Here is a 23751-nt window from a genome sequence, read left to right on the forward strand (position 1 = left end):
TGGCTCCCTTCTGAGGCCTCCCGGTGGGACTGGAGAAGGAGAGGGCGGGGAGGGGTCCCGAGTCCGCACTGAGTCCAGGTAACGGTGTCTGCGCGGGAGGACAACCCTCGCCCCCTCCGATGCCCGTAATGGAGGGTTCGGTCACCGATGAGGCTGGGATCTGTTGGGCAAATGGGGAGTCAGGAGCAGAGGGCGAACGCGGAGGCTCGGGGCAAGGGGGCTCGAACCCGTCCCCTCTCCGGGCTCCCCGGAGGGCCCAACTCGGGGCCTGGAGTCCCCGCCCCCTCCCCTCGCACCTCCCTCGCGCGGTCCTCGGCCCCGCCCCCCCCGCCGTGTCCCTCCTTCCCAGAACCTCGTCCCTTCCACTCAGCCTCCTCCCGACACCTACTCCTCCCGACTCCCTCCCGGCGCCGCTAAGTTTCTTCGCCTGCGACCGCGCGCGGAGCCGGAGCCGGATCCGGGGCCGGGCCGGAGCGGCGTCCCCTTGCCCTGTTCCCGAGCGCAGACTCCGGCCCGGCCCCGGCCTGGGCCCCGGCCCCCCGAGGCATGCTGTGCGGCCGCTGGAGGAGCCGCCGGCGCCGGGAGCCCCCGGTGCCGGCCCAGGTCGCAGCGTCTGTCGCGTTCCCGCCCCCGCCCGCACCCCAGGACGGCAGCACCAGGAGGCCCGGGCTGCGAGCGCTGAAGAAGATGGGTCAGTGACCGGCGGGGGCGGTTCGGGTGGGCACGGACTGCTTCCTGCGGCGCAGCCTGGGAGGGCCGGGGTGTTCGGCGAACCGTTAGGGGGCTTCCCAGGCTGCAGGGGATCGTGGGTAGTATGGCGAGGTGTGGAATGCCAGCACCGTTCCATCTGGGGGCCGCACCTGCGGTCGCCCGAGGTCCCCGGGCCCAAGCTTGGCTCCCAGTATGTCCTTTGTTTCCCACCAGGAGGCGGCCGCGGGGCGTGCTGGAGTGAGAGTCTGGGCGGTTGGGGGTTCCTGAGGGCCCGGAGGGTGGAGTGGGAAACAGGCTCGGGGCGTCCACCTTTCCAACACCCCGTGCCTTCTAGGGTCTGCGAGGGTCCCAGGGCGTCCCAGGTTCTTGGCCGCCTTTAGGAGGGCCTAAGAGCTGGGGAAGAGACTCACCTCTCAAGCCAGCCCTCCAACCTAGCAGCCCCCAGGGGGGTTGCAGAGACACTGGTAGGACTGGTCTAACTGCTGAGAACACAGTCCTTAGTATCAGAAACCAAAGTTCCCATCTCAGATTTTGGGAGAAATCCCTGTGGGAAGGGAATGTGTGGCTTATTAAGCATCTTCCAGAGATAGGCAGCACTGGGCGGTCACATATGTGGCGGGCATTCAGTCTTCGCCTTCCTGACAGGTAGATGGCACAATCCCCATGACACAGATGAGGACACCGACCCAGAGGAGTTAAGGAATCTGTTTATGACCACACAGCTAATAAGAGGCACAGGTTGGCCTGTGGGCTGTGTCCTCCCACACCGCCCCCGGTACCCTCAGAGTCTGGGCGAGGAGGCACTGACTTGGTGGTTAAGTGGCTTGAGAGACGGGGCATATGTGTGAGTCTTTTGTAAAATGTAAAGTGCCTTGAAACCGGGGTATCGGAACTGCTGTTTGTAGAATAGTAAACGATGGACAGATGGGGTGCGGAGTTGAAGGAACAGAAGGACAGGGCTGCCCGGGGGACCTGTGTGAAGCTTGGGGCAGAATTTAGGGGTCCCAGTCGCCAGTCTTGCCTTTTTTTTGGCCACTGCTTTCTACCCCCGTTTTTTTACTGCTCCTTCCTGCCACTCATTCGATCCGAATGTATTGAGCACTATGTTCTGAGCAACATGCCTGGCATTCTCCTTATGGAGACTTACGACGTGATCTCTGCCCTCCTGCCATCAGTCACGCATGCATTCAACAAACATTCATTGAGTGCCTACGGTATGCTCTGCCCCGGGGTTTCAGCAATGAATAAGACAGACACAGTCCTGGCCGTTAGGGAGCTGAGCATCGGGAAGGAGGTCAGACAATGAAGCACAGAAAGGAGACTAGGAAGGGAGGGGTAAGGGAGAGGCTGGGGAACCAGCGAGGGCTCTGGCTGCCCCCAAGAGCCACAGACTGGAGCGAGGCAAAGGGGAGAGGCAGGTAGAGCCGATCGCCCAGGCCCCTCCTTGTAGCGTTAGGGACTTTCTCTGGAGGGCCGGAGTTGTGCCCAGCAGGGCTGGTTCGGATGAACGCAGGGGTGAAACAGAGAGACCAGGAGCGGGGAGGCTGAGGGGTCGGTTGGGCAGACAGACTTGGGCTGGTGCAGCTGAGATGGGTTCCGGAACCGCCCAGGGTTTAGACTGGGCTGGGCTCTGCAGTCGGTGGGATTGGACAGGTGTCTCTGGTGGGTGGCAGTGTCCTTCGTTCTCTGGGCTGAGGAGCAGTGGTGGTTTGGGGACAGGAGGAAAGCCACGGGGAGCTGAAGTGCCACTGAAGAGAGCCCAAGGAGCCAGCCACTCACAGGGCCTCTGGCTGCCAGGGGAGGGCAGAGCTGGCGGCCTGCACACCTGCCTGCCTCTTGATTCCCCGCACGTTCGCTGGGCCTCATCGGCGAGCCTGGCCCGGCACCAGGGGCCGGGGCCACGCAGATGAGCGCCCTGCCCTCAGGGAGTGCACCGGTTAGTGGCAGGAGACACTTGTAAACAAACAATTACAGCGGAGCCCAGGCTGCGTGAGGCTGCACGGGGGCTCTGGGCACTCTGTCACAGTGACGCTGTCAAAATATGTGGGTGTCAGAATGTCATCTGGCCGCCTCCCTCCTCACCACTGCCTGGTCCTGCTGAGTGACTGCTGAGAGAGGAATGTCCAGTGTGGGGAATGCCCCTTCCCTGGGCCTCACCGAGTCTCAGGACAGGGCAGAGAGGGAACCCAGGTGTCCTGGGGCCCAGTCCCTCAGTCTGTCAACACCCAGGCCTCGACTCACCACCAGGGTAGGCCTGATATGACCCTCACGGCCACAGCCACACCCCTTAGGCTAACAGAACATATTTTATTTCAGAACAGGTCACGGGAGATATTAGGACAGGGAGTGGCTCAGGGGTCAGAGGCTCAGAGGGACCCCCCCAAAAGAAAGGGCCTTTAGGACCACACGGGAGCCAGGATGGAGCCAGGATGAGGAGCAGGAGGGCGGAACGGCCATTCATGATGAGTGGGAGTCATTTGTGGAGCCAGGGGTCCCTCCCCCAGCCCTGCCCCAGGGTGGCTGCCGGCTTGGCCTGTCCCCAGGAAGCGAGGGAGTAGTTGAAGAGTGAGGAGGGACCAGTGAGCGCCATCAACAGGCCAGGCTGGGTGTAGGCCAGTGCTAAGGCTGCATCAGCCCAGATCATACTTACTCCACGGCAGTGGCAGCCCCGGGGGAAGGTGCTGCTGCTGCCGCCGCCCTCACAGAACAGAGAAGAAACTCGGGGCCAAGGGGGCGAAGTCGCTGGCCCGAGGCCACACAGCCTCGGCCTGCCTGCTGCCAAGGCCCAGGTTTCAAGAATGACTCCTTGCTGCCAGGATGAGTGGATACTAATCAACACCTTTGTAACACTTATGCTGAGACATTTCACAGACTTGCTCATTGAAGGCTCACAGTCACAGGACACAGGTGGTACTATGAGCCTCATCTTGCACATGAGGAAACAGGTTCAGAGGTTCAAAGCTGGGAAGTAGCTGAGAGAGGGCGTGAACCCAGGCAGCCTGGCCCAGGGGCCAAACTCCGAACACGGTGACTGAATGAGTGATTTTTCCTGGGGAGGGCCTCTCGCCCTTGGTGACCTTGCCAGCTCCCAGGGGTGCCCTCCCAGGCTTCCCAAATGAAACATAGGATGCCCGGTGAAATGTGAATTTCAAAAACCGACCAGTAATTTGGGACAACTTATACTAAAATATAATTAGTTGTTTATTTGAAATTCGCGTTTCCCTGGGCGCCCTGAATCGTATCTGACAACCCTGTCTCCCAGAACCCCTTTCTGACTCTGTGCCCCACAGCCCCGCCCTGCCCGCGGTCCGCCCAGTGGGCAGAGCACTGAGTGGGCAGAACGCCGCGCCCTGCCCTCCCCGGCCCGCACGCACTGCCAGGTGCCACAGGGCAGGAGGGCTCTGCCGATGGGCTGCCCAGGATGTCTCCTGCGGGGTGAGTGGGGCTGTCCGGGGTGGCAGGGGGTGTCTTCAGAGCAGCCCCCAGTGCTCGCGGGTGCCTGGCCTGGTAGCGGGAAGGGCAGGCATCCCTGCTGGCTAAGCGGGAGCATCCGGGCAGGACTTGGGGGCTGACTCTGTCACGCCTTGTGAGCACCCCCAGCCCCTTCTCCTTCTTCAGCGCTAGGGAGCCTCTCCCACAGCCTTGTCTCCAAACAGGCTTTGTGCCTGTCCCGGCCTGGCCAGGAAGGGTGCTGCCGTCTCCATCTCACCGTGCCCGGCCCAGGCACAGGAGAAGTGCCGCCTGCCTTTCCTGACTTTCTTGATTCTCCAAGGAATGTTGTAGACTCGGGCTCTGAGCTCTGCTGGACTCTGGCCCTGGGCGTGGCAGCAAGGGGGACATGCTCGGTCCCTGAGGTGCTGGGGCTGCCTGCTGGCTAGAGGGTTTGGGTGGGAAGGTGCCTGGGACTCCTCGCCCTCATGGCCCCAGGGAAGGCTGCTCTTCCCCCCGCCCCCCTGGCATGGAGCTGTCTGCTGTCACTGTTCCCTGCATGTCTCACATTCCTGCTGGAGCCCCACGTGCCCGTCCTGAGTGTGCACTGGTGCGCGCGCACACATCGCCTGTTTTCCTCCCCAAGCTGACCCACCTTTCTCCCTCCCACCAACCCCATACACACACACCAGTGCACACGCCCTGTATGTACACAGCACCCTGCACACACTCTCACTGGATACCTGCCACTCCTTTCACACCCTGCTCTCTGCCTCCTAGCATCCTACCCCTCTGTGCACGCACCCCGTTAATTCACAACAGCTCCTCCCCGCCCACCTGCCTGCTCTGGCCCCTGCCTCTGCCCTGCGTGCCCCTGCGTCCATCCCTTCCTTGGGTGGCCCACACCGTTGGCAGCCTCCACGACTTTGCCTTCTCGGAGCTTCAGTGGCCCATCCGTGAAAAGGGTGGGACTCGGGGGTCAGCGATGGACTTGGCCTTCCCCACGAACCCTTCCGGCTCTGCCACTGAGGCCGTTTCCTGCCCCTGGCTCTGGCTGCCGAGACAGAGCTGCTCAGGCCTCCAGCCTCCACGCAGCCACACCAGCCCGTCTGGAGGCGGCAGCTGGGAGACCGAGGGCCTGCCCACCCCTCACCGCCTCCCAGCCCCTCTCTAGGGGCTGAGATACAGCGTCTGCTCAGGGAGGTGTCTGAGCCCCAGCGGACAACACGGAACTGGGAAGGAAAAGGGACCCGCTGGGGGCCATGGGACGGAGGAGGACAGACGTAGTGGGACACCTGGTCCCTGATCCCTATTCCCTCCTGGGTCACTACCTCAGTTTCCTTCTTTCCTTCTTTATTCTCATTTATTGAGAGTCTGCGGTGGGCTAGGCCCTAAACGGAGCGCTTTATGTGCTTTTGGGTCATTGAAGCCACGTGCAGCTCTGGGGTGGCGGCTCCCCAACTCTCACGCACTCCAGCCTCACCTCTCAGCCCCCTGCGACCCTGGACAAGGTAGCTCCGCCGCGCCCCTTTGACATCTTTGTTGGAATTCGCATACCATAGAATTCACCCATTTCAATGTAGTACAATGGTTTCTGACATACTACAGCAATATTTTTTTAAAATTGTGTTAAAATATGTATATAAGATAAAATCGGCCATTGTAACCACTTTTAAGTGGCTTTTTCGGTGGCATTATTTACATTCACAGTGTTGTGATATCTATTCTGAAAAGGTTTCTATCACTCTAAACAGAAACTCTGTGGTCATGAAGCAGTAATTCCCTATTCCCTCCACCCGTCAGCCCCTGGTCCTCTAGTCTACTTTCCGTCTCTGATTTTTTTTTTAATTGAAGTAAAAGTGACATAATCTGTCTTTATGAATGTGACTATTTTAGGTGCTTCATATAAATGGAATCACATAATATTTGTCATTTTGGGTCTGGTGTATTTCACTTAGCATAATTTTTATTTTATTTTATTTTTTATGTATTGATTTTAGAAGGGGGAAGGCGGAGAGAGAAGGAGAAAGAGAAAAGTTGATTTGTTCCACTTGGTTATGGACTCATTGGTTGAGTGTTGTATGTGCCCTGACTTGGGAGTGAACCCGCAGCCTTGGCATATTGGGACGATGCTCTGACTAAGTGAGCTACCCAGCCAGGTCAGCATAATGTTTTCAAGGTTCATCCATGTTGTAGCATAAATCGTATTTTGCTCCTTTTATGGCTGAATAATATTGCACTGTATGGATAACACCCCATTTTGCCTGCCTATTCATCAAAGGGCACCTGGCTGGTTTCCACATTCTGGCTGTTGTCTGTCCTCATTTTTACTGCTCTTATTTCATGATTATTCCCCCACCACAGTCGAGGGAGTCATGGTGCTGCCCAGCCCAGCTGCAAGGCAGAGATGTAGGGATAGAGAACCCACAGAAATTGCAGGAGGCAGGCAGCTTGTGCACCTGGTCCGAGCAGGCAGGAATGAGACGGAGGAGACACACATGGGTTTGGGCTTGGGAGGGCCTATAAGTGTTTACTGGGTAGCAGGCAAAGAGCCAGGAACTTCCCAGCATCTGCACCCGGCGCCTAGGCCCTCCTCCTCACCTCACGCCCTTACCTCTGTTGGTCCTGCCCCTTTTGTCTGACATCCCCAACCCCTTACTGCCCCAAGGTTCAGAAGTTCAAGCCCTGGGGAAACAGACTCAGCACCTGGCCCAACCTGGCCCTGCACCCTCATCCTGCTTGGATTTTCCACTGGGGGTGTGGCTGAGCAGATAGTGTGACCCAGGGCCAGTGCCTGTTGGGTAGACAGACTGGAATGTCACACCTTCCCCTGAGAGGTTCATGGGGCAGCTGGAGGTGAGGGCCGGAAGCGGGGACCCCCTCAACGTGGGAACCTGTCCCGGCTGCAGGCTGGTCAAGAGTGCAGGCTGCCTGTCTCCATGTCCTGTTTGCAGAAGGCTCTGGACAAAGCAGGCCCTCAGTGACTCACCTCCATTTCTGGCCTTAGTCATTCACTACCCGCCCCTCCTCTCCACCCCGCCCTCCGACGACTACGGGCTTGGCATCGAGGGCTGGCCAGGTCAGGGGAGGTGGCTGCCGCTGCAGAGTCTGGTAGCCATGCAAATGAAGGGCCCTTTCCGAGCAGCTGGGGAGGCGGAGGATGGGTGGGCTCAGCTGCGGTGGCCCTGCAGGTTTCCCTGGCTGTCCTGCCCCCACCCCGCCGCCGTTTCTCAGGAGGAGAGAATTCAGAGGTTGCCAGATGCGGGGGTGGGGGTCTGAGGGCCTGGTGAGCCTCTTGGCCTGGTGCGCGCTACACTCCATCTCCCCTTCCCGGCTAGAGGGCGCCAAGTGGGCACCGACCCTTCCAGAGGGCCGCAGCTTAAACCCTGAGAAACCCCTTGGAGCCACTGGGGCCACCGGCTGGCCCCAAGGGGGATCTTGGCCTCCAAAGGATGGCAGACTTCTCCTGCCCCCGATGCCCTGATTCTCAGTCACAGGTGCCCTCAAAGTCACAGGGTGGATTCTTAAACACACAGAGGCTCGGGCCCCACCTACACCTGCTTGATGAGAACCTGGCCCGTGGGTTTTGCAGCCTCCCGCAGGTGAGAGCGATGCACGGCCACAATTGGGAAACCCAGACCCACGAGGCGTCTGCTCTGAACTCGGTGGGAAGGGGCAGGGCCGGGGGCAGGCGCACTCAGTGCCCCGGCTGTCTGCCCGTCTGTCCCCACCTTTCAGGACACACGAGCCGCAAGCCTGTTTCCAGGCCGTGCACTGAGGTGAGGATGCTAGGTCTCACCCCGCCCCTGAATTTATTCAAGTCCACCGAAATTACAGTTTAGGTGGGATGTTTGTTTTAATTAAAGTAAAACATGCTGTTAAGACTTCCTAGAGGAGGTAATGTCTGAGCTGGACCTTGAGGGACAGAAGGGAGGGGGATACAGCAAAGGCCCCGAGGGGGTGAGAGGAAGGCCCAGGGAGTTCGACCTGAGTCCTTAGGTCAGAGTTTGCAGCCGGGGGGCATGGACGGGGGGGGCCTTGGGGCCACAAAGCCTGAAGCCAAACCCAGTTTGGGGGGCTTGTTAAAATAAAGGGAGGAGGAGAAACCCACAGTCCCTTCTCCTTTGGCTCACAAAGTAGCGTTTTGGGCTTTTTGTTTGTTTCAATTTGATTTAGTTGCCAACATGGAAAAGTCTGGAGGCCTCACATACAAATCCAGATTTTGGTTCTCTGAAAATCCTGGGCCCTCATCCACCCCCGGCTGCCCGACTCCTTCCAAAGGGTGTGGCCCTACGGTTTGCCCAGTTTCCACCTCTTCCATTGTCCCCAGGCTCCTAAACCTTTTGTGTTGACCTCCGGGGAGGCAAACCCAAGCAGGGCGGGGTACCGCCAGGCAGGGCACCGTCTGGACTGAGTCTTGGACGTTGCCCCAGCCGTCTCTGTAGCTGGCGCCCCATTGATTCACACAATGAGTGAATGGCCAGCACGAGGCTTAGAGCGGTCACGGGTTAGTGCCACCAAGGCTGTGTTCCTGGGAGGTGGCAGTTAGGACCTGACTCCCCGGAACGCTGACTTTAAATTCTGCTCCTTCTAAAATATTTACAAATCATGTATCTGATAAGGGGCCAGTATCCAAAATGTATTTTAAGAACTCATACAACTCAATAGCGCAAAAAAAAAAAAACAAACCAAAAAACCCCAACTTACAACAAAAAACCCCAATCAGATGGTCAGGAGGTGCATGTAAAGATGCTCAACATCATTGATCACTAGGGAAATGCAAATTGAAACCAGAATGAGGTATCACCTCACACCCGTTAGAACGGCTGTCATCAGAAAGGCTGGAAACAAGTGCTGGCGAGGATGTGGAGAAAAGGGAAACTTGTCCACTGCTGGTGGGAACGTAAGGGCTGGTGCAGCCACTGTGGAAGACAGTATGGAGCTTCCTCAAAAAAATTAAAAATAAAACTATCATATGATCCAGCATTCACATTTCAGGGTGTTTATCCAAAAGGAATGAAAACACTAACTCAAAAAGATATATGCACCCCCATATCCGTTGCTGCATTATTTGCAACAGCCAAGATAAGGAAGCAAACTAAGCGTCCATCAATAGATGAGTGTATACAGAAGATGTGAGGTAGATAGATATATATGCATGGTCTCAGCTGTAGAAAGGAACGAAACCTTGCTATTCACAACAGCTGGATCCAGAGGCGACTATGCTAAGTGAGGTCAGTCAGACAGAGAAAGACAAATACCATATGATCTCTCTTACATGTGGAATCTAAAAATAAATAAACAACCAAGCTCATAGCTACAAAGAGCAGATTGGTGGTTGCCAGAGGTGGGGGCAGGTGGTTGGCGGGGTGGGTAGTGGGTAGGAGAAATGAGCGATCTTTTTCTTTTAGTTCAAATAAATCGAATGTAAAGTAAACAACTAATTAAAGTCTGCTCTCTCATGCCTGTCCTGCCCAGCGTGGCGGTGGGGGCAGGGAAGGAAGAAGGTAGGAGCTGAGGGTAGGAGATCAACATAGCGGCCAAGGGCAAGTGTTCTGGAGCCTGACCTCAGGGTTTGTAGCCTCTTTCCACCACTTCCTTGCCTTAGAATTCCGGAAGGTGCCCGAATCTTCTCTGCCCGTTCCCTCCTGTGTTAACACGTGAGCAGGTTCTGAGGCGTGAGCAGTAGGTGCTTTGTAAGCATTTTGTCTTGTTAGGGAAAGTAGACACTGTGACTGGAGAACATATGTGGGCTGAGGGGTGACATGGGATTGCGACAGTGGCTGGGCAAATGCCAAATGTCACAGGAGACCCTGTTTTCAGCTGGGCCCGCCGGGGCACAAGGCGGACCCCTGGAGGTCAGCCCCTGGCCAGCCAAGGCAGGCCCTGGAGGCTTTGATCTGTGGCCCTGGAGCCAGAGTGGCCTCTGCAGTTCCAACTCTTTGGAAAGCAGAAGTGAGGAGCTTGCGTTGCAGCAAGAGATTTAGGTTAGATAATGACACTGCTTTCTTGATGGTCAGGGTTTCATATCCTGTGAAAAGGGGAGGTGACATAGTCCGGGCTTGAAGGCTGGAGGCCATGACGGAGGAGGGTGGCAGAAGGGATGGCAGTGAGACCTGAGCCCCACGCCCTGCGGGAGGGGTGGTTCTGCTGAAGGGCCTCCGGAGGGCACTGCAGAGAGGAAGGGCCTGGTAGTGGCACAGCTGCCAGGGGAACCTGGGTGTGGCGCACCAAGCCGCAGGTCGAACCCAGTATCAAGGGCATGTTCCACTACGGGGAGAGAGTCCTGCATGGGCTTGAAGACGCCCAGGGAGGGAGGCCACAGCCCCACTGGGGGAAGCGCGGAAGGAGGTCCTGGTAGGGCCAGGCTCTAACGCACCCCGGCCTCCCGTCTCGCCTACCGCGCCCTGCCACCCCTGCACCCGCAGGCCTGACAGAGGATGAGGACGTGCACGCCATGCTGCGGGGCTCCCGGCTCTGCAAGATCCGCTCGCGCAAGTGGCAGAAGGAGCGGCTGTACCGGCTGCAGGAGGACGGCCTGAGTGTGTGGTTCCAGCGGCGCATCCCGCGCGCGCCGTCGCAGCACATCTGTGAGCTGGGGCGGCCGGGCGCCGGGCGGGCTCGGGACAGCGCCCTGCCGGGCCGCCGCCTGACCCTGCCGCGTGGCCATCGCTCTCCGCAGTCTTCGTGCAGCACATCGACACCGTTCGCGAGGGGCACCAGTCCGAGGGCCTGCGGCGCTTCGGGGGAGCCTTCGCTCCGGAGCGCTGCCTCACCATCGCCTTCAAGGGCCGCCGCAAGAACCTGGACCTGGTGGCGCCCACGGCCGAGGAGGCGCAGCGCTGGGTGCGCGGCCTGGCCAAGCTGCGAGCGCGCCTGGACGCCATGACCCAGCGCGAGCGCCTGGACCAATATCCTGACCTGGGCGGGGCCGGGCGGCCTTGGCGAGGGGTGGGGTGGAGGGAGGCCGGCCCTGTCCCTGGAGGACCCCAGGCCGAGGGGAGGTTTGCCCTATCCTTCGGAGGTCCGCAGCCTGAGCCAGAGTCCCCAGTCCCTTGTCTTCAGAACTGAGGGCAGTGGCGCGGCCTTCTGACTCTGAGGAGCCCCAGCCCCATGGGGGACAGCCTGCCACTGTGCTTGCGGAGCCCACAGGCCCCTACACTGGGGAGGCCCCAGGGCCAGGTGGTGGGGACATGCCTGTCAGTTCCCTGTCAGCTGGGGGCAGTGCCAAGCCTGTTGCTGGTATTTCCTGAGCACCCACACCTGGATCCACTCCTATCTGCACCGGGCGGACTCCAACCAGGACAGCAAGATGAGCTTCAAGGAGATCAAGAGCCTGCTCAGAATGCTCAATGTGGACATGAATGACATGTACGCCTACTGCCTCTTCAAGGTGGGCCCCTGCCACCACGCTGACCTCTGACCTCTGTTCCCTGCCCTCCCCTGGCCATCTGAGTCATCAGCTTTCCTTTCCATCCAGCTTTTGTGGAGATAGGGCCTCGCGCAGCAGAAAGGCCACATTGAGCCTACCTGCCCTTTTGCCCTGTCCTGAGGCTACAGGCCAGGGTGGCCGTGCTGGCCCAGAGCTTCCTTCCTGCCCTCAGGCAGACCCCGAGGGTAAGGACGACCCTGGGCTTCCTCGCCCTCCCAACTGAGCAGCGAAGCTGTAGTTTCTATTTCTCTAAGCTCACACGGCACCCTTTGCACAGGTGATCATGTGTGATTCGCACACGGGAGCAAAGGGAGGAGCCGGCTCGTAGGTGCGCGTGTGCACCTGCCTCCACTGTGGCCTGTGTGGCACCTCTACTCCAAGCACGGGGTGCACAGGCTTGGGCTCTGTGTCACTGGCCCAGTCAGAGCACGTGGCAGGCTCCTGTGTGCTTGTTGACTGTGTGACCGGCCTGTGATGCTGAAAAGGAGGAGAGCCATGGCACCTGTACCCTGGTCCAGCAGCTGCGTGCGGACCCTCATTGGCCCTGGGCGCGAACACTGGAGGGGGAAGTGTGGCACAGGGGCTCAGTCCTGCCCCAGGGTCGCCATTTTTCCTCCTGCATCTTGATTCTGGGGTTAGGTCACGGTGCAGAAGGACATGCGCGGAACCCGAAAGGCCTCCTGTGGCACCTCAGCCCTGCAGGTCACCAGCTGTGTGTGCTTGAGTGCGACCAGCCCTCGCCAGCCCTCAGCCTCTCCACCGCGAAACGGGGGACACCTGCCTTTGCGGCCAGGGCAGGTGCCGGGGGTGTCGGTGCCGGCCAGCTTTCCCAGGGCGTCCCCGCCTCTGAGTTTCTCCCCGTCTCCTAGGAGTGTGACCGCTCCAACAACGAGCGGCTGGAGGGGGCTGAGATCGAGGAGTTCCTGCTGCGACTGCTGAAGCGCCCCGAGTTGGAGGAGATCTTCCACCGGTACTCGGGCGAGGACCGCGTGTTGAGTGCCCCTGAGCTGCAGGAGTTCCTGGAGGACCAGGGCGAGGACGGCGCCACGCTGGCCCATGCTCAGCAGCTCATCCAGACCTACGAGCTCAATGAGACAGGTGGGGCCTGGCGGATGGGTTGGGGCCAGCACAGCAGGTCGTGGTGTCTGACGGCTCTGGATTCCCAGCAAAGTGGGCTTGATTATTCCTGGCTGTGGGTACCATCTCGGAAGGACTGCCTTGCCTTCCCCAGACTCAGCTGCCACATCTGTACAATGAAATATTAATGTCCCTTCTCACAGAGTTTGGCTAAAGATTAAATGGCATAGCTTTGTAGAGTTGAGTCAGTAGTCAGGAGGCCGTTATTAAGTGGAGTGAACTTTGGGGGCTTTTGGGGCTGGGTACAGGGTTCCCCGATGCAGCCTGATGCTGGCTTCTGCCCATCCCTGCAGCCAAGCAGCATGAACTAATGACCCTGGATGGCTTCATGATGTACCTGTTGTCGCCCGAGGGCGCCGCCCTGGACCAGGCCCACAAGCACGTGTTCCAGGACATGGACCAGCCGCTCGCCCACTACTTCATCTCTTCCTCCCACAACACCTACCTGACTGACTCCCAGATTGGGGGCCCCAGCAGCACCGAGGCCTACGTTAGGTGCCTAGGGGAGGGATGGGGCAGTGAGCACCCCCAGGAGCCCAGTTTGGTGGGGAAATGGAGCTCAAGTCGGGCTGTGGGCTTCCTGGGCCCCACCTGGCTCGGTCTGTTTCTCTCATCTGTCCATCCACATCCGCATGATGCCTTGCCTGTCCGTCTGTCCGTCCGCAGGGCCTTCGCCCAGGGGTGCCGCTGCGTGGAGCTGGACTGCTGGGAGGGGCCAGGAGGGGAGCCCATCATCTACCACGGCCACACGCTCACCTCCAAGATCCTCTTCCGAGACGTGGTCCAGGTCGTGCGTGACCACGCCTTCACGGTGAGCCCAGCCACCCGTAGCCCTTCCAGAAGAAACCTCTGCCCAGAGAGCCACTCACTCACCGGGCGCCACCGGGGCGGCTGGCCAGTGGGGCAGAATGAAGCTGAGTGAGAGGCCTTCTCCCACCCTCGTATTTAGTAAATGTTTAAAGTCACACCATTTCTCCAGAAGAAAACCTTGGGGCAGGGAAGGACATTTCCATCGTTATTCCCAAAGAGTAAGCCGTAAGAGAGACCTAACATGGCGTCTACGTAAAACTGCAGTTTTGGTCAAGCTACACAAATCTTACTGCCAACAAATGAACTGGGGAAAAGTTTGCATTGTAATCATGATGCAGTCAATGCCATGAACATACAAAGAGCATTTATAAAAACAAACCAGTTCTGCAGCCACCCTTAGCCTCCCGGACGGTCCGCCCCTGCCCATATCTGACCTCTGCCCCTCCACGCGCACACCGACCCCGGTGCGTGCCCCATGCCCCGCTGACTCAGTTCCCCCCGACCCCCGCCTCTGCCTGCCTGTCCTAAAGGGGGTGGGGGCTGCATGTAGCAGGGGTCCTGGTTGCGAGGGGAGGAGGCGAGAAGGAGCGAGTGACTCCGAGCTGCTGCTTCTCCCCCCAACAGCTGTCCCCATACCCTGTCATCCTGTCCCTTGAGAACCACTGTGGGCTAGAGCAGCAGTCTGTCATGGCTCGCCACCTCCGCACCATCCTGGGGGACATGCTGGTGACACAGGCCCTGGACTCCGAGAACCCTGAAGAGCTGCCATCCCCAGAGGTAACGCCCCCCGACGCGTCTGTCTGCGGTCCACTGGCCGCCCCCGCTCATGCCACCGCCCTGGTCCAGGCCCCTCCCCTCTCTCTGCCTGAACCTTCTCCTGCCCCTCCTTTCCGACACCTGCCACCTCATGGTCTTAGTTTCCTGCCCTCTGTCTTTGACTAGCCCAACCCCACCCTCTTGCATGGCATCCAAGGCCTTCCGTGACCTGGCGCCAACCCCTCTGCTCTGCCTCGCTGCCCAGAGTCCCTGCGAGCTCGTCCATCCCACCTCGAAGGCCTTGGTTGACCCCAACTCCACCTGGCGCCCCCTTCCCAGCCAACTGGCCTGCCGAGTACCACCTGCTTAGAATTCTAGCGCAGCTTAAACCACCTCTTCCCGTGGCCGGAGCAGCTGTCCCAGCGCCCTGGCCAGGGGTGGTCTTGCCTGCTCTCCTTCCAAACCCCTAAGCATTTTATCCGCCTCCTTGAGAAAACTCTCCTCCTACTCCCAATCCCAAATATGTGAAAAATGTTGATCCACCTGTGTGTGTGTAATAGGATTTTTTATTAGCATACAAAAACACACATGGTAAAAAAAAAATCGAGCTGTACATAAGTGAATACAGTGGAGAATGGGTTTTCTTCCACTGGAGCTCACCCCACCCTATTCCACATGAAGCAACCATCTTCCGCAGTTTCTCGTGTATCCTTCCGGAATTTTCCCATGCATACTTACCCCCGTCCATAGCCATCTTCTCTTTCAAATGTTACACAAAGATGATCATGTGATCCCATGTTCTATACTTCATTCATTGAGATCTTTTTTGAAGAAGGTGACCTCTCTTTCAGTCCTGAGTTGCCTCCATCATTTTAACGGCCGCTGCGTAGTGTTCTAATGTTTGGAGGAACCTCATTAACTTGTCCCCTATTGATGGCTCCAGGTTGTTTCCGGGTTTTTTTAATATTACAAACCACCCATTTTTGTGTCCCTTTCCTGGCCTCGCACCCCCAGCCAGCCTCTCACCCAGTGGCGGCGAATGACTGGCCACCTGGCCAACAGGGGAAGAGGGCTTAATTGTCCCATGTTGGCCTCCACAGCAGCTGAAGGGCCGGGTCCTGGTCAAGGGGAAGAAACTGCCAGGTGTTCGGGGCGAGGACGGTCGAATTCTCTCAGACCGGGAGGAGGACGAGGAAGAGGAGGAGGAGGAAGAGGAGATGGAGGCTGTCGAACAGAAGCGCGGGGTGCGTGGGGTGGGCTCTGTGCTGCTGCAGAGCTTGGGGCAGGTGGCAGGGGAGGGAGGGACGGACGGAGGACTAGGGGCCGAGGCTGGGGACCCGCCCTGAGGCCCGTCTCCTAGGCCAAGCAGATCTCCCCGGAACTGTCGGCCTTGGTTGTGTACTGCTGTGCCACTCGCCTGCGGACCCTGCGCCCTGCCCCTGCCCTGTCCCAGCCCTGCCACGTCAGCTCCCTCAGCGAGCGCAAGGCCAAGAAGCTCATCCGAGAGGCAGGTAGGAGCTGGGGGACTGCGGGCTTCTTGTGTGGGGGGCGGGGGAGGGCCAGTATCCTGGAGATGGTCTGGAAAGGAAATGGAGAGGGCTTTGCGGGCAATAAAGAGGTCAGGAGGGCCCCAGAGAGGGGATCAGGGGATCGGTGCACAGCACAGGCCCAGCACCGGGCCCCACGTGCATGGTGGGGAGAGGGCCCAGGGAGGAGGGAGCCTGCTGCCGGCCCACGCCGGGCACACAGCCTACTGGTGGAGCCAGACAGAGCTGGGTAATTATGATGTGGGGGTGATCAGCTGGGCCCTGATAGGGACGGGGGAGCCCAGGTGAGATCAGGGAAAGATTCCTGGACAGTTGACACCTGAGAAGACAGCTGGCAGAAGGATGAGGAAGCAGCCAGGTGACCAGGTTGCACAAGGCCTGGAGGCTGGCATGCAGGAAGGGCTCCGGGAAGCCGGTGTGGCTGGAGGGTGTGTGTGGGATAAGTAAGGAGCGGCGCGGTATCAGTCTGGAGCCAGGTGTTTCAGGTGCTGAGTCAGGAACGCGGGAGGGGCACCCTGCCCTGCCCTGGCCTTCAGCAACCTCCTCCTGAGGTTCCCCCACCCCCTGGGTCAGAGAAGAGGAGCTGGAGCAGGGGAAGCTGGGGATGGGAATTCAGCCTGTTCCCAGCAGGTCTCAGCACTTGGGGGAGGGGTTACGGACCCTCCAGGAGAGGGATACCCCAGGAGCCTGTAACAATCCCACCCCAACTTCCCACCAGGGAACAGCTTCGTCCGGCACAATGCCCGCCAGCTGACCCGTGTCTACCCACTGGGGCTTCGGATGAACTCCGCCAACTACAGCCCCCAGGAGATGTGGAACTCAGGCTGTCAGCTGGGTGAGGGGCCGCCGAGCAGCGAGCGGGGGTAGTAATGCTTTGTGGGATGGCTTCCGGGGTGTCATGGCAGGCCCCGGCAGTGATAGGGCTGCACAGGTTTCCGGAGGGGGAACAAAGTACTTTGTGTTTTTTTAATTTTTAGGTATTGATTTTAGAGAGTAGAAGGAAGAGAAACATTGATTTGTTGTTCCACTTAATGCATTCATTGGTTGATTCCTGCATGTGCCCTGATGGGGAATTGAACCCTCAACCTTGGCATATTGGGACAATGCTCTAACCAATCAAGCTATCAGGCCAGAGCCAAAAGTGTTTTGTTGATAATGACAATTGAGCAGGGCCCTGGCTAGTGTGGCTCAGTGGATTGAGCACCAGCCTGTGAACTGGAAGGTTGCAGTTCAAATCCCGGTCAGGGCACACGCCAGGTCCCCAGTAGGGGGCGTGCGAGAGGCCACTGGCAGCCAGCTGATGTTTCTTTCCCTTTCTCCCTCCTCCCCTCTCTAAAAAGAAAAAATAACACCTTTTTAAAAAATTGTGAGCAGGGTATGTAGAAGTTAAACCTCTCCACCCCCATGTGCCCCCTTGACACATATGCACACGTGCCCCTCGCAATACCATGCTCAGCCCTCCAGAGGAGGGCAGTGTGGCCCCTTGGGGTACCTTATTGAAACCTCAGGCCCCGGCTCTGGGGGCCTCTCCGGCATGCCCTGCTCAGCCCCACCTTCCAGCCTCAAGTGACACCAGGGAACAATGGATTCTGGACCGCCTGGCTGCCATGATGCTCCCCCAGCTCCCAGCCACGGTGGGGGCAGGGCAGTGCTCCCCGGACCGTAGGGCCCTGGGCCCTCTTTGGAGAGGAACCAAGTCCTCTGCCTGCAGGTCTGTCTGGGAGAGAGGGCAGCGGCGAGAGGGCCACTGAAGCCCCGTCCTGACCCCCTTGTGTCCACAGTGGCCCTGAACTTCCAGACGCCGGGCTATGAGATGGATCTCAACGCTGGGCGCTTCCTCGTCAATGGGCAGTGCGGCTACATCCTGAAACCCGAGTGCCTGCGGCGGCCCGACACCGACTTTGACCCGGAGTGCCCTGGCCCGCCCCGAACGACCCTCACCATCCAGGTCAGCAGCCTGGGCTGGGCGCCGCGCTGGGCTCGGGAGGCCCTGGTCCTGGGGGGGGCCGGCCTGACATGGAGGAAGCAGCGGAGGCCTGCGTGGTGGGAGGGCGGTGTGAGTCCTGGGTGGGTGCCGAGGGCAGGCAGGGGCCCCAGGGACGTCCAGGCTGAAGCCCCTCTTCACCCCCTGCAGGTGCTGACCGCACAGCAGCTGCCCAAGCTGAATGCGGAGAAGCCGAACTCCATCGTGGACCCCCTGGTGCGCATTGAGACCCATGGGGTGCCAGTGGACTGTGCTCGAAAGGAGACCAACTACGTGCTCAACAACGGTGAGCGGGCGTGCTGGTGGAAACAGAGTCGGGCGGTGAGCAGAGGGCAGCGCGCTGCGGGGGGCAGGGGCCGCTGGCCGTGACCGTCACGCCTGTGCGTGCCCCAGGCTTCAACCCCCGCTGGGGGCAGACCCTGCAGTTCCAGCTGCGAGTTCCGGAGCTGGTGCTGGTCCGGTTCGTGGTAGAAGATTATGACACCGCGTCCCCCAATGACTTTGTGGGCCAGTTTACACTGCCTCTCAACAGCCTGAAGCAAGGTGGGTGGGACCGGTGGGGATGGAAAGGGAAAGGGGTCCGGGCCTCGGGCTGGCAACTTCCCGTGAGAGCCTCTCCTGAGCCAGGCCCCAGCTGGGATCAGCCCCCGGGGTGGGGTGTGGGCTGCACCCTGCACAGCCCCGACATCTGGCTACCCTCCCCACAGGGTACCGCCACATCCACCTGCTTTCCAAGGACGGGGCCTCGCTGTCACCAGCCACGCTCTTTGTCCATATCCAAACCCAGCACTCCTGAAGGCCGGGCGGACCGGCCTCGGGGCTCTGCCGACACAGGCGCGCCTGCCGGGCAGAGGCCCGCCTCCCCCCGGGGGTGGGAGGCCCAGCCTGCCCCCTTTGCCTGCTCACCAGGCTCTGCCGCAGCCCCTCTGGAAGAACGGGTGGTTCATCTTCGCCCTACAGCCTTGAGGACGGCCCCAGCTCCTGCGTCCTCGGCCCACCTGCACTGGAGCAAATGAAGAGCCGGGCCTGCTGCCGCCCGGAGACCTGGGGAGGATATAGGTGCCCTCATCCCATCGGCGCCCTGAAAGGCGTTGAGCCACACCCCGTGGCCCCCAGCCTGACACTGGCCACCCTGAGGACCCCTCCATCAGGTTTTCCTGGGCTCTTCGCTCTAGCCTTTGAACCTGAGCTCCCTTCTCTGGTTGAAGCCAGAAAAGCTGAGTTTGGGAGCCCGGGGGACACCGAGAAGTAGGTTTTAGCTCGTGTTAGAAGAGCCCTGGAGAGGACGGTAGGTAGAACAAGACTATTTTTAAAAATAAAGAAGGAAATTTCCTCTACCACTGCCACCCCGAGCACCCGAAGCCTCAACCAGCCCACGGGGAGGGATGGGGGCAGAGCCCCTCGGGCCTCCACCTCCAGCAGGTAGGGTGTGAACTTGTCTAGGGCTACTGGGGGCACTGGAGGAGGGGCTGCCGCTCAAATAGCCCCTACCCCTCTTCTTAGCTTAAAGCTGCTGCCCGCACCTTAAGACTGAGGGCACCAGTCACAAGCTGTCCCACCAACCCCCGAAGGAGCCTTAAATGGGGTGGCAGCCGGGGACGGGCTTCTACCAGGACAGAACTCTTAGGGCCCTAAAGGGGTGGGGGCAGGACTCCGAGGGGCCTCATGCAGATCCCCAACTTTGCAGACTGGGCAGGGCACACAGATCCCAGAAACCTGGGGCCCACCTTCCACCTGCCAAGCAGCCTTTCATTTGAAGGCCTGGTGGCAAAGGCTGCTGCGGGCTGTCTCCAAAGATGCTAGGAGAGCGTGCCGAGACAGCCGATGATAGAATCCAGGGAACGCCGGTCAGAAAGGCGTTTTTCTGGGATTAAATGTGGAGCCCTGGCTCCTTGGGTCCCATCAGGCAACAACGCTAACACTGAGCAAGCACAGAGCTCGACAGCAGCTCCGGGCCCAGGTCCCTGGAAAGGGGCTCAGGGGCACCAGCCATGGGAGCCTGAAAGGAGCACAGGGTCAGGGAACGAATGAGCAGTTTGAGAGGGCGCCCTGGCTGGCATGTCTCACTTGGTTGGGGCATCGTCCTGTAAACCAAAGCCACAGGTTTTGATCCCTGGTCAGGGCCCCCATGAGGTAATGGAGCAATGTTTCTGTCTCACATTGATGCCCCCCTCCCCTTCCCCTCTCTCTCTAAAACCAGTAAGCATGTCCTCAGTGAGGATAAAAAAATTATATATTAAAAATACATACCCTGGCTGGTGTGGATCAGTGGACTGAGTGCCGGCCTGCGAACCGAAGGGTCGCAGGTTCGATTCCCAGTCAGGGCGCATGCCTGGGTTGTGGGCCAGGTCCCCAGTGGTGGGCGCATGAGAGGCAGCCACACACTGATGTTTCTCTCCCTTTCTCCTTCCCCCCATCTAAAAAAATAAATGAAATCTTTTAAAAGTATACATACATATATTTTAAAATACCTTCAGTTCCTCGGGCCCTTCCCAGAGGCCGGCTCGGTGGGAGGGCAGCGGGGCCTGCTGAGCTCCAGCGCTCAGAGCAGCCCTGGTGGCTCCCCAGACCCACCGGCCCCGGGCCCAGCGGGAGACGTGGCATCTGAACGAGGGGAAGGGGAAGGTGCTGACTGGGACTGAGGGGCCGATCTGCCCTGGGTGGCAGGAGCCCGGCCCGGGCTCGACGCCTCTGCCAAGGTGCTGGGTGCTGGCACAGCGCCCGGCTGCTCCCGGTACGCGGAGTGAAGCCGGGTCAGCACCAGCTCTGCAATGGTGGGCAGAGGTTTGGGGGAAAACAGCCCAGTCTGCCCTGAAAGGGCAGCCCTGCCATGTGTCTTCAAAAGCTGTCCTGTTGGTGGTCCCAAGAGCCTTCCCTGCAGGGCGCTCTCTCTCAGGGAGGGGGCCCTCTGGCCCTTAATGGGGTGGGGGGGGGACACTCTAGCTGCTCTACCACCACCTGCTGAGCAAGGAGGACCAGGAGGGCAGGAGTTTATTCAGCTGCTTCCTTTATTAGAAACAAGTGAGATGTATCAAGCGGAACAATGCAGTTCTTCCCCCACCCTGGAAATGGATGCCCCTCCCACAGCCCAGAGAAAGCCAAGACAAAAAGGCGAAGCTTCCCCCTTCCCTGTTCCCAGAGGCAGCACCTTGCCTGCAGTCCACCAGGGTTTTTTAATTTAACTGAACGAAATTGTCCCGCGAAGCCTCCCCAGGGACTGGCAGGGCTGCTTTCACTCTGCAGTAGGCAGAACCCACCCCCTGGGTCTCCTGTCCAGGCTTAGGCACTGGCTAGAGATCCACTCCGGGCCCCCTTCCCTGGTCGGACAGCTACCCCCGCCCACCCCGCTGGGCTGCAGTGCCCTAGGGCTTCCAGGCCTTTGGGCCATCCCTTGGGTTGGTTGAATGCTGGTCATCTCTGAGCAAAGGATTAACGACCACTGGGACACCCACTCGGAGGCTTCAGCGAGCCAGCAAGTGGGGGGGCAGGGGCAATGGCAGTTAGAAAGGAGGTGCAGGCAAGGTCTGAAGTGGCCTGGCGCGGGCCAGCCTTCAAACAAGACGTTAGCATTTCTGAAATTAGGCGTGTGGGGTAACAAGCCCTGGACAGACCTTCGTCCAGAGCCCGGGCCTCCTTCCTCCCCAGCTCCCTCCCTACATGGAGGCAGGAGGCCATGGGGATTCGCCACAGGGTTGGGGTCAAATGCAGGGTCAATGCAAAGGCAGGGGAGAAACATTTAGACACATGGGAGTCGGAAAGCCCGGTGCCCGCAAGGGGTGCTGGTGGCGCAGAGGGAGGGCCATGCCTGGGAGGCTCCCCAGCAGCAGCCGCCCGGGGCCGGTCCCAGGGGAGGAGGCCCCAGGTCCTTCCCTTGTCTGGTTCTAGCCGGCTGTGGCTCCGCCATCCTGCAAGGCTCCTTGTGGGGAGGCCTGGGGCCCCGAACAATGGTTCTCTCTGAGCTCTCAGACCTGGAGTCCTGGAAGGGGTTGAGTTGAGGAACCCAAGGGCTGTCTGGACAAAAAGGAGGATAACGCAGCCACCGAGCCAACTCGCGGAGCCTGGGGGGTTATGCTGAGGGTGGGGCAGGGCCCCCACCATGAACCACAGAGTCCAAGGAGCAGGCCACGCAGTTTTGGAGGGAGACACTGAGGCCTTTCCAGGAGACCTGTTTCTTCCAGATCAGCCACAGGCCTCAGTTTCCATTCCATGACCTGGGTCAACCAAGACAAAGCTCACTCCAGGGGCTGTCCGGCACCCCGCATTTCAGGGGCAGTTCGGGCTGGGACTTGGTCCAGAGCAGACCCAGCCTCTGACAGGGAGCGTTTCCGAGTTCCAGGTCCTGCCCGGGGTGGGAAAGAGTCGGGCACTTTGTTCTTTGATATCCTCAGGAGCCTGAGCAGAGCGAGCTGCTCGGGGTGGTATCTGATATCTGAAGGATGGAAGGCAAGCCCCGCTTCTCGACTCCTCCTGTCTGCGGAATGCAGTGAGTATCTTGCTAAGAACAGCAGCTTCTTTGGTCTGGGTATCTTGGAGTCAAGGAGTCAAAGGTCAGCCATGATCTTTGGTGCCTGCAGGCTGCAGCACAGGGACAACAGGAAAAGGGAGGCCTCTAGAGGCCTCTTATGAAAATCCAATCTGGTCTGCAAAGAGCGGGCAATGTCCCAGCAGGTGGCACAGCCCCTGTCCCAAGCACACAATTTCCTCCAGCTTTGGGGACTGCAAAATTAGCCTCTGGCAAACCTCAGCAAAACGTGCAGGCTGAAACACAGCCCTGCTGGCCTGCAGAGCCTGGCTTCAGGGGGCGAGGCCAGGCCGAGACAGCCGCCCGACTGAGGCTTCCTTTCCCTCCCCCGCCAGCAGCCGGGAAACCCCACACCACACTATCCACCCGTTTACTTTCTTCTAGAGCCAAAGTCACACAGAGGCCGGGTGTGGGCTGCTGACAACCCCACGGCCCCACCCCTCCCAAGCCACTCGGCCAGCATGAAAGGGGAAGGCCTGCCCAGCCTCGTGCCTGGAGGCCCTATTCCTTGTGGGGAAACGGGCAGCGGCAAGAACCGTGACCACCACCACAAACGCCCACCAACCACCACCAGTGAAAATGACACTCGGACGATGGCAACACACAATCATGTCTGCTGCCAAGTTCAGATCGGTGTCTAACCACCGCTCCTTGCCGTTCCTTGAACACTGTGTGTCTTGGAAAGGCGTACAAGAGATGGCCAGGGGGTTGGAAGGCACAGGCCAGGGACTGGACTGAAGGGGCCTGGGGATCGGCCCCACACCCTCCTCACCCAACCAGCCCCGGGGCATCGGGGGCTGGCTCTTTGCTCTAAGATGAGCTAAACAGGGATCACACTGACGTGGTCTCCTCAAAGTCTCAAATGCTACAAGGAGGTCAAAGGTCCCCTTCAAACTGCCAGTCACCCGTGGGAGTGGAAAAACAACCTCACAGGGTACTCGTGCCTATAAGATTGGCAACAGCTGGCTGAAGAGTTGGCAGAAGAACTTCCAACAGGGAGCAGGCCAAGAGGATGGAGGAAGGGACTCAATGAACTCTGCTTTCATAGGTCGTCACTGCCGCCCAGTTTTTGAACGCAGACAACGCCCAGGGCCAGCAGGCCGGCCTCTGAGCAGGGGCAGCCCCGGCCAGGACTCCACCTGCAGCCTGGGAGACCTGAGCCCTCCTCAAAGCTTGGCACAGTCCCTCCGCCTCACCCGCCTTCTCCAAGCCAATCACCCCAGCTGATTGAGAAGGGGAACTGGGCAAAATTCCCCACATCCTCTTTCTCCTGCTCCCCCAAGAAAAGCCAGTGCCTGCTTTCAGAAGGAAGTCAGTCACTGTACCAATGTGTATGTACGGCACTGTCCTTGATTCTAATTTTGAGGAATGATCCGGATTCAGCTTTTCATTAGAGACCAAACATCCTTGTACATTTGGAACA

The 23751-nt window shown here is 59.3% G+C and overlaps 1 protein-coding gene across 1 annotated transcript; it reads left to right on the top strand.

Annotated features, from left to right (window-relative positions):
• The first annotated feature begins 495 nt into the window (after positions 1-495).
• PLCD3 (phospholipase C delta 3) lies at positions 496-18652 on the top strand. The gene is made up of 15 exons (XM_054593274.1): positions 496-691; positions 10569-10730; positions 10823-11051; positions 11404-11533; positions 12442-12670; positions 13003-13204; positions 13376-13520; positions 14144-14296; positions 15376-15519; positions 15636-15786; positions 16541-16657; positions 17604-17770; positions 17957-18092; positions 18200-18349; positions 18514-18652. The coding sequence occupies exons 1-15, from the start codon at positions 547-549 to the stop codon at positions 18600-18602; spliced, it is 2349 nt and encodes a 782-aa protein (XP_054449249.1). The 5' UTR covers positions 496-546; the 3' UTR covers positions 18603-18652.
• The last annotated feature ends 5099 nt before the right edge of the window (positions 18653-23751 follow it).

Source organism: Pteronotus mesoamericanus, unplaced genomic scaffold (assembly GCF_021234165.1).
Source record: "Pteronotus mesoamericanus isolate MK-2021 breed Mesoamerican mustached bat unplaced genomic scaffold, CSHL_Meso_final scaffold_408, whole genome shotgun sequence".
Taxonomy (NCBI): domain Eukaryota; kingdom Metazoa; phylum Chordata; class Mammalia; order Chiroptera; family Mormoopidae; genus Pteronotus; species Pteronotus mesoamericanus.